We start from the raw sequence: 10820 nt of genomic DNA on the forward strand, positions 1-10820 counted from the left end.
TAGAGCAAAGCACCCCCACTCCACCTCCTCCTCTTCCTCCCTCCTTCTCCTCCCCACCTTGGGCTGTAACAGAGAAGAGTTGACTTTTGTTGTGAGCGCTGCTGCTGCTGCTGCTGCTGCTTCCTGGTGTGAACTGAAGCTTGAACACACGGAAGATCTGAAGCTGCACTTCCTGTCTCGGCTGTTTTGAGGCTGAAAGTTGAGTTGAGTGGAAGTGAAGCAGCTGCAGAGGAGGGGAGGAAGAGGAGGAGGAGGAGGAGGAGGGGAGGAGGGGAGGGGAGGGGAGGAGGGCGGCTGGCTGTCAGAATGGCTGATCGCGGTTCAGGCTGCGCTGCGAGCTCTACGCTGACCCCAGACCAGCTGAGTTTGTGAGAGAAGCAGCAGAGAAGGCGGAGAGGGACGGCGCTCTCACCCCCGGGGCGGGCCATGGATCAGCAGCAGCAGCCCGAGGAGGAGCGGCCCGGCCAGCTCAACACCCCCCTGCAGGATGGAGGAGAGGGGCCCTTCACCTCCACCTCTGTGGCTTCCTCCTCTTCCTCCTCCACCTCCACGTCCACCTCCACGTCCTCCTCGGCCTCCCACGCCGAGCTGCCCTCCGCGGCCCCCGCCCCCCGCTGCCACCACACCGGCAGGACCTTCACCGGCCTGAGGATCTTCTGCAGGAGGTGAGTTTCTTCTTCGTCTCCTCGTCCGCTGTTCACACTCCACAAAACTTTAGACTCTCTAATCAGTTAGTGGAGAACAAGAACGAGCTCAGATCCACTTCAGAGAGCTCCCCCCACCACGCAGAGGCCCCCGTCTGCAGGTATCTAACGCTCGGTGTGGCCTCTTGGTGCACCGGATGTGTTTTTTGGCACCTTTTCTGACTGCAGTTCGTCCCGGTAAAGCTCTCTTCAGCACCTCCTGAGTGGGCGCCTCTTCTGTTGCACAGGAAGTGATGCGTTATGCGGCACATTTCCAGCTTCGGCTCTGAAATGTAAAGATGTCTGATGTCTGACTCGTTTGATTTGGAGCAGAAATCCTTATTTTATGTGAATTATCTGTCGTTAGTCTTCCAGAGCAGACGACTTGTGTTTAGGTAGAAATGCTCTGTGGGTTTATGGGACGAACGTCCACGTGACCCACATCCCTAATTTAGTAAACTCTTCCTCTTCCCTCTCTCCTAAATCCAAGTTATTATTTTCTATCACTATTAAACAGAAACTACGAACCTTTCGTCTCATAAACATCTTTAGTGATTTCTTTATGTTGGGTGAAAAACTTGAGTTATGCTTCATGAATGGAACTTTTTTTTTTTAGTTGCAGATCTTCTCTGCTGAGCTTTTGGGGAAGAAGACAGAATATTTAGTTTAAGAGCGAGCTGTAAAATAACCTGTGGGTTTGTAGTTTCAATGCTTTAAACACTGCCGCTGTAATCCTGTAAACACGTGAGGGACGAGCACATTATGTGAGGAACATAGAAATAATCAATCAATCAATGAATCGATCAGTCTGGCCCATCTCTGAGACGTGGCTCCTTCGTGTTACGAACAGGATGTTGAGTCGAGCAATCCATCAATCCATCTGGCGATCGTTTTCCTCGATTAATCGATTGGTTTGGTGACGTCCTCGTTTTGTCCACAACTCAAAGATGTTCTGTCAACAAGGAGGAAAAGAAACAGGAAATATTAAATATATATATTATATATTAATATAAAAAAAAGACTCAAAATGATAAATTCATCATCAGAATAGTTGGTAATAATACAATTAATACAAGTTCACACAGTTCACTGACTGATCATTGCAGCTCTACAGGGTCGAGTTTCTTTTGGCTTCAGCTGAACGTCTGGACGATGGCCGACCGTTTAGGAAACATGTTTTGTGGCTGTTTGTTGTTGTCTTTCTGTGTAAAACACGTTTATTCCCCGTCCTTCTGTTCAGTTTGTGGTTCGGATCAATGATTTGTTTGTCAGCTGATAAAAGTTGGTATTTAAATGTGGGACACCACATGTAAATTTAAATGGAAGGACACGAGATAAAACCAAAATTCATTCATTCTCTTGTTGCAGCAGCAGAGAGACGCAGAAAAAAAGAATAAAACTGGAGCTGAAACGATTATAAACTGAATGAATGAATTTTGGGGTTTTAGGACAAAACAAAACGTTTGATGACGTTATTTTGGATTCTGACGGGTTTTGTCTGGCAGTCGCAGCCCTGCCACCAAACTCTATTCATAATTTTGCCATTTTTACGCTTGAACCCTCCTAAGCATTGATCGTTGATCTTTTTAAATGGCTGCTTTTCTTTGTCTTTATTTGTTTTAGTGAACTGAACTTTGAATCTTCAGCCTTTTTAAGTGTTCAGGTCGGCTTCTAGGATATTGTGATGTGCATTTTCCACTGTTTTCTCATGTATTTTTAAAAGCAATGAATTAAGACAGAAATCTGAGGATTAATCGATAAAACAGATGATAGTTAGTCCAAACTCCCTTTATATTTTAGCTCTTTTTTGCAGTTTAAACGTTGAGCTCAGACGGATGTTGTCAGCATTAGTTTGACCTTAACGTTAAGAGTCAGCAAGAAAACAGAGAAAGGTGTGAAACGTACCGGACTAAATGGAAAAAAAAAGCCAGTTTCATGATGGCGTTTCATCACGAGTGGTCGTGTGTCATATTTAAAAGAATATTTGGGGTTTTTTGGAGGGTTGGTGTGATAAAACAAACGTGATGAATCCTCTGGTTCGAGGATGTTTCTGTGGGTGTTTTAATCTCTTTTAGACTGATCCTTTACATCAAGTCTTCTGCTGATACTGAGGGATGAACAAGTCCAACCAACAGCTCATAATCATAGTAATAAGACGTGTTTTATATTTTATATCTATTTCAGCAGCGTGTTGATTTCAAGGTCCAACTCTGTAGGGTTTAGACGGCTAAACCGCAAAAACAGCAAAAATATGAATGGAGTTTGGCAGTAAGGCTGCGACGTATTATTTTCAGTAGCTGTCGTCAGCATTTAGGTTAAAACATCAGAGATGAGTGAGAAATGTTGCCAGTTGTCTTCTTTTGTCCGACCAAACATTCACGTCACTGTAACCTAAAACCATAAAAAGCACCAAATTCTCACATTTTTACAAACACGAACTGAAGAAAAGATGAAACTAGTTTGGCAGAGAAACTCTTCTGATGTGTGACTGATTATTTAGGTCACGTTTTAAAGCAAATACGAACACTTGTTGGTTTGTTCTGTGGAGCAGAGCGGTCTCTGTGACGCCTGGTTTCATGATTGGCCACAGGGCGCCGGGCTGCATCATTACATCTCATTGATCTGATTTAAAACCTCGGCTGCTCGCTCTCGTTGGTCGGCTGGGTTTTCCTGCAGGAGGAAAGTCTAATGGCAGATAAAGATAAAAAACAGAGGCAGCTGATGTTTAATTTGACGTAATGCTGATGTGGACGTGGAGGAACATTAGTGTCACTTCATGCCACACGGTCGGCGTGTTGAAGTGTGTGAATTGAAGTACATTTCTTCATGAGGGGATCGAAGGATGGTTGGTAGATTTTTATCTTGATGGTTCTTTTGGATTCTTGTGTTTCTTCATCGTGCTGGTTCAGAAGTTTTCATACTGAAGCTCCAGACATGCTGATTCAGAGTCCATTCATGCTGTTAAACTTGACCATTTTAAACTTTGGCCCCGTAAAAGTGTTGGAACTGGTCCAGTAGATCACCTCAGCCAGCAGCCACCAAACGGGCTGCAATGGCTGCAACGTGATCCTTTGGGACAACTGCACCTGATCACAGTAGGTCCACTAAAAGAGCTTGTTTGATCCACTGACAGGCTCAGAGTGTTATTCTAAGTGTGTGACAGCATCATGGAAAGGATCCCTACAGAGAGAGACCTGGAAGATCCTTTTGGTTTAACCACAAACAGCACACACACCAGACTACATTCACTAAAACAGGGATTTTACCTGACAGAATACAGGAGCTTCTGATCTACTGCTGCCTTGATTGGTTAGTTTGTTTGTGTTATTATGTGTTACACAAATATTATTTTGGATCCAAACTGACCATTTCAAACACCAAAGTCACACGATAACACAAACAAACCAACAGAGATTGCGGCAGACTTGCAACTACTGTGTAAAATTCCTTTTTTTTTAAATGGAGTCTGGTGTCTTTGATGTCAAAACATCAATATAAACAGCATTTTTCTCTTGTCCAGAATATAGTAAGTAGATTAGTAGAGTACATTTGAAATGGCTTTTTTAGCATTATGTGGTCAGACACACTCACTCACACTCTGTAGCTACTTATAAACAACACACAGGTTTTACATGATGGACGAGTCTGAGCTCATGTTTCCAGCAGGAGGTCAAACTGAGCTGCAGCCGGACTTCCTGTTTGGTTTCTGAGTAATTCATCACTGGGAGTGTGTGAGTGTTTGTGTGTGTGTGTGTGTGAGTGTGTGGGTGTGGGTGTGTGTGTGAGTGTGAGTGTGTGAGTGTGTGAGTGTTTGTGTGTGTGTGTGTGTGAGTGTGTGGGTGTGGGTGTGTGTGTGAGTGTGAGTGTGTGAGTGTGTGAGTGTTTGTGTGTGTGTGTGTGTGTGAGTGTGTGAGTGTGTGTGTGTGTGTGAGTGTGTGAGTGTGTGTGTGTGTGAGTGTGTGAGTGTGTGGGTGTGTGTGTGAGTGTTTGTGTGAGTGTGTGAGTGTGTGAGTGTTTGTGTGTGTGTGTGTGAGTGTGTGAGTGTGTGTGTGTGTGTGAGTGTTTGTGTGTGTGTGTGTGTGAGTGTGTGTGTGTGAGAGTGTGTGTGTGTGAGTGTGTGTGTGTGTGTGTATTCTACTACAGTTTTAGCTACCTAAACGGAGTATTTTCCACTTGACGCTTCTCTCTGCTTCTGTACCACTACTGTATTTCTTACTGCACCACATTTATATTTATAACAGCTGAAGTTACTTCACTGAAAAAGACTTGTTATAATTGAATTGTTATAGATTTTACTGCTCAACAGTATATAAAGTATTCAATATAAGCTCCACACCAACTGATATAATACAGGCTTCCTTTTGTTTAAAACTATTGAACTCTGTGTTTCTACTCTGCTGTTGTTTTTAAATGTGCTTTATAAATAAAGTTGGACTGGATTGTACTACAGTATAAAACAGTACAGTCACAGTCTGTGTAAAGAAGCGTCCTCTGATTGGTCGGTATCAGTCTGTGTAAAGAAGCGTCCTCTGATTGGTCGGTATCAGTCTGTAAAGAAGCGTCCTCTGATTGGTCGGTATCAGTCTATAAAGAAGCGTCCTCTGATTGGTCGGTATCAGTCTATAAAGAAGCGTCCTCTGATTGGTCGGTATCAGTCTATAAAGAAGCGTCCTCTGATTGGTCGGTATCAGTCTATAAAGAAGCGTCCTCTGATTGGTCGGTATCAGTCTGTAAAGAAGCGTCCTCTGATTGGTCGGTATCAGTCTATAAAGAAGCGTCCTCTGATTGGTCGGTATCAGTCTATAAAGAAGCGTCCTCTGATTGGTCGGTATCAGTCTGTATAAAGAAGCGTCCTCTGATTGGTCGGTATCAGTCTGTAAAGAAGCGTCCTCTGATTGGTCGGTATCAGTCTGTAAAGAAGCGTCCTCTGATTGGTCGGTATCAGTCTGTAAAGAAGCGTCCTCTGATTGGTCGGTATCAGTCTATAAAGAAGCGTCCTCTGATTGGTCGGTATCAGTCTATAAAGAAGCGTCCTCTGATTGGTCGGTATCAGTCTGTAAAGAAGCGTCCTCTGATTGGTCGGTATCAGTCTGTATAAAGAAGCGTCCTCTGATTGGTCGGTATCAGTCTGTAAAGAAGCGTCCTCTGATTGGTCGGTATCAGTCTGTGTAAAGAAGCGTCCTCTGATTGGTCGGTATCAGTCTGTATAAAGAAGCGTCCTCTGATTGGTCGGTATCAGTCTGTATAAAGAAGCGTCCTCTGATTGGTCGGTATCAGTCTGTGTAAAGAAGCGTCCTCTGATTGGTCGGTATCAGTCTGTATAAAGAAGCGTCCTCTGATTGGTCGGTATCAGTCTATAAAGAAGCGTCCTCTGATTGGTCGGTATCAGTCTGTATAAAGAAGCGTCCTCTGATTGGTCGGTATCAGTCTATAAAGAAGCGTCCTCTGATTGGTCGGTATCAGTCTGTGTAAAGAAGGGCCTCTGATTGGTCGATATCAGTCACTAGATACACCAGGAAGGGCGGGGGGCTTTAGGGCGGGGCTACCTGCTCACCGACCAATCAGAGGAGCTCCAATAAACCAAGATGGCGACGCCCATAAACCTAAACTTGAGGCTTCAAAATGGCGGCCACGTCCTCTTGTAATGTAGTATTTTTACATTGTGGTTCTGGTATTTTTAGGAACTTGTGGTGGGATATTGTAGTGCTGATACTTTTACTGGAGTATTTTTACATTGTACTACTGGTATTTACAGATGCTTCTACTGCAGTACTTCCTGTGATACCCTGTGGTATTTGCAGTAATTGTACTGCAGTACTTTCTGTGGTACCCTGTGGTATTTGCAGTACTTGTACTGCAGTACTTCCTGTGGTATTTGCAGTACTTGTACTGCAGTACTTCCTGTGGTACCCTGTGGTATTTGCAGTACTTGTACTGCAGTACTTCCTGTGGTATTTGCAGTAATTGTACTGCAGTACTTCCTATGGTACCCTGTGGTATTTGCAGTACTTGTACTGCAGTACTTCCTGTGGTATTTGCAGTTCTGTGGGCGGCTCCTCCTGAAGTTGCTCCGTGGGGATAAAAAGGTAAAGGAGCAGATTGAGGGTCGGTCAGGTGGTTGGTTTCATCTCCACGGCGACTAATTATAGCTGCTATTAACGGGCCGGCAGAGCAATTAATTAAAAACGGACACTTTTAGAGCCTGATGGGAACGGTTCACTCCAGAGGAGCAGATTCAATCAGGAGGAGGAGGAGGAGGAGGAGGAGGAGGAGGAGGAGGAAGGACTCAGCTCCTCCTCTGTCTCTTCTTTATTTTTATTTTATTTTCACTACTACTAAAACAGAAAAAGAGCGTACTGTTGCTTTAAACACGTCCATAAACCACAGCGCCACCATCAGGTCAAAATGTCCGCAGCTAAATAATGAAAATAATAATTAGATTTATTTACACAAAGATAAAAACATCATGAAAAGATCTTTTACTGTTGTACAAATGTGACGTACTAGTACTTCCTGCTTTTACTCAGCTACATCTAAGAAGTAAATATTCTACTTTTACTGCATATTTCTGATTTAGCTACTTTACAAATACTATTTTTTACTCACAAAACATAAAATATTAAAGTAAAATACTCCATAAAACATAACGAGTTTATAAAATATGATGTTTTGTTATAAATTAAAGTCCCCGTTAGCTGATTAATCATTTAATTAGCAGCTACTCATTCTTCCTGTAACAAACAACAACAGTTGAATCGTCTGAATGTGTTTTTGGGTGAAATGATTTTATGGTAGACGATCAAGGCAGAAACTGTGTTCTGCAAGCTAAAATGACTAAAAATGCTAAAACATTTTTCAATGGAGTCTGGTTCTGTTTGTGCCCAAACAGTCATTTACACACCAAAATGTGTAGAAATCAAAAATGTAAAGATGGAGTTCTCCTTTAATGATGTTGAAGTTTGGACTGCTGGTTCAGGTTTAGCTATTCTGGTGTCTGAAAAGTGTTGGAACTGGTCCAGTAGATCACCTCAGCCAGCAGCCACCAAACGGGCTGCAATGGCTGCAACGTGATCCTTTGGGACAACTGCACCTGATCACAGTAGGTCCACTAAAAGAGCTTGTTTGATCCACTGACAGGCTCAGAGTGTTATTCTAAGTGTGTGACAGCATCATGGAAAGGATCCCTACAGAGAGAGACCTGGAAGATCCTTTTGGTTTAACCACAAACAGCACACACACCAGACTACATTCACTAAAACAGGGATTTTAGAGAACAGAACACAGCAGCTTCTGATCTACTGCTGCCTTGATTGGTTAGTGTGTTTGTGTTATTGTGTGTTACACAAATATTGTGTTGAATCTGAATTAACCTTTTAAAACACCAAACTCACACAATAACACAAACAAACTGGCAGATGGAGGCAGCAGTGGACAGGCACCTCCTCTATTCTGTGAGGTAAAATTACTGTTTTTATCAATGGAGTCTGGTGTCTTTTGAAGAGAGTGATGTAACGGCGGTTTCTGGTTGAAACTTTTTGTACATACCAGTCACTTCAAACCCAAAATTTGATTCACCCTTTTAAAGCTGCCATTAAAAGCAGTGGCAGAGTGTGCTCCTACTGTTGTAAGATGATCTGACTGATTGGACGGATGAGGATCAGGAGGAGGAGAGGACCTGCTGCCTCCCTCTCTAACCTGATTACAGCCGGCAGAGGCTTCAGTCTCTGGAGTCTGTCAGTCACGACTTCACTGACGCCGAACGTATCGAAGCGTCCCTGAAATACTGAGGTCACACCGACACTTTTTAATTATTTGGACGTTTGGCCGGTTAGCAGCGCCGCTCAGTGGGTGCTTATAGATTCTACATCATGTGCAGGATAGCTTCTCTATTTTAGTTTATTCCACTAATCTTACTTTACTGCTACTCTATTTGTTGTAATTTTTGAACAGTTTCTGGTACAAGAATTTCCTTCGGATGAATGAATTAAGTAAAAAAGCAGGATTTTACTGGTGTAGTTGGTCAAGGTTTATTCAGTTTACCATATGTTTTCTATGTAAGATCATAATAACATGAGCGTTGTGCAGTTAAAAGTAAGATATTTCCCTCTGACTTGTAGGACGAGCGCCTCAGATGTGTTCAGACAAACATGTTAAAGTCAGACGTGCTGCAGAGAACCAGTCTGGCCTCATACAGGCTCAGTCATGTCTCTGTTTCGCCAACCAGATAAGAAAAAAAAGAGAAATATTAACATCTTAAACTCAGTGACGGCAGCCCAGTGAAACTGTCACTAATGAGCAGCAAGAAAAAGAAGATAAAAACAACCGAAAAGGATCAAAGACAGTAAAAACTAAAGGAGCATCTGCGTTTTCATGAGTCTGAAAAATCTAATGTGTTCGTGGACAAGAAACCAGAGTTGTGTGGTGTTTTTATTCCTGAAGACATTTTCCTTAAATAAGAGGAGATCCTAATTTAACTTCCACAGTTAGAATCAGAAACAGAAACTTTTATATCTCACACACAATATCTACATCAGGATCACCAAGGACCCCCAAGGACCTCTTGAGTCGCCCCCCGCAGGCCTGTTCTAAAAACAGCACAACTCACCAGTGAACTGCGTCTAAAACTTAATTTTTTTCTGTTGCTATTCTTTTTTTAATCACACTTGCATTTATATAGATTTGAAAATGACAATATCTTAAAAATAAAAGAATTAGTTTAGATAGTTTTAGGTGAACTCTGACCTCTTCGAGTTCAAAGTTCAAAGGTCAGTGTTGTGCGCATGACAAAACCTTGGCGCTCGTGCAGAGTAAGCTAGCGAAGATGAAGGAGCTGAATGCGGTTTCTAACCCAAAAAACATGGCAGAAAAAAGAAAGAAAGCTCATTATTTTCACAGTGAATGGGAGGAAGAGTTCTTTGTTACTACTGTGAAAGAGAACTGCGTGTGTCTCATTTGTGGGGCGACGACAAAGCGGCTCAATGTGGAGAGACGCTTCACTACGGGTCACAGAGCTAACTAGCATGCTAACTGCCATGCTAACTAGCATGCTAACTGCCCACCGGGAAGAGCCGAAGGCAGCTTTGGGTAAGCAGCAGCAGCAGTTTAGAGCGACACATTCTCTGATAAAGAGGAAGAAGGAGGCATTTCAGACGGAGAAGTTATCAAAGAAGCAACGATGCTAACTGCTATCGGTGATTGTCACTGAAACAGAGCTGCCGCGTCGGAGAACAGCATGTGGACCAAACCACTGTGAGGAATAGGGGGGGTCATAATTTTTCAACAATTAAGAAACGCATTGTTTTACGTTTATTATTAGCACCGCGTGTGTTGTGCTTTTTATTGAACATAACTATATTATTCAAAATTATTTATATGTGTTTCCAATGATTTTTGGGGGGGACAACTTAATGGAAAGGGGGGGGGGGCACGTCCCCTGTGTCCAACTGGGGGCTAATAGAAATTAAATGTGTAATATTGATTTTATCTGTTTCCCACCTTGTTAAGTCATTGTTGATAATTACTGTGAGAAATCACTAATGTGATCAGTGTTATTTCAGAGGAGTGAGACAAACTGGTAGCCCTTCGTTTGACTCAGTGCCATGAAGTAGCTCTCAGTTTCTAAAAGGTTGGTGACCCCTGTTCTACATATTTTGGGTTTGAAAGGACTCGTAGGTTCAAAAAGTTTTGGAGATAGAACTATATGTCCTTTTGGTTTAACCACAAACAGCCGTTAAATCGCTCTCTTCAAAGTCACCAGACTCCCTTGACAAAAATAGTAATTTTACTTCCATAAAACAGGAGTTGCTGGCCTCAACATTTCAGTTTGTTTGTGTTATTGTGCGACTTTGTGTTATTTTGTGTTGCACAAATATTGTGTTGGATCTGAAATAGTACCAAACAAACTGATGGAGGCAGCAGCAGACCAGCAGCTCCTGTTTCCTGTGAGCTAAAATCAGTGTTTTAGTGAATGTAGTCTGGTGTGTGTGCAGAGAGCGATATAACGGCTGTTTGTGGTTAAACCAAAAGGATCTTCCAGGTCTCTCTCTGTAGGGATCCTTTCCATGATGCTGTCACACACTTAGAATAACACTCTGAGCCTGTCAGTGGATCAAACAAGCTCTTTTAGTGGACCTACTG

General features: G+C 42.7%; 1 protein-coding gene across 1 annotated transcript in view; it reads left to right on the forward strand.

Annotated features, from left to right (window-relative positions):
* Positions 1-279: 279 nt before the first annotated feature.
* The window catches only part of dgkzb (diacylglycerol kinase, zeta b), a 61762-nt gene continuing 51221 nt past the window's right edge, over positions 280-10820 (forward strand). Inside the window, exon 1 of the mRNA XM_070830483.1 lies at positions 280-665. Within this exon, the coding sequence (XP_070686584.1) occupies positions 427-665 (239 nt within the window). The 5' untranslated portion in view covers positions 280-426. The remainder of the gene's footprint in view (positions 666-10820) is intronic.

Source organism: Pempheris klunzingeri, chromosome 5, assembly GCF_042242105.1.
Source record: "Pempheris klunzingeri isolate RE-2024b chromosome 5, fPemKlu1.hap1, whole genome shotgun sequence".
NCBI classification, from domain to species: Eukaryota; Metazoa; Chordata; class Actinopteri; order Acropomatiformes; family Pempheridae; genus Pempheris; species Pempheris klunzingeri.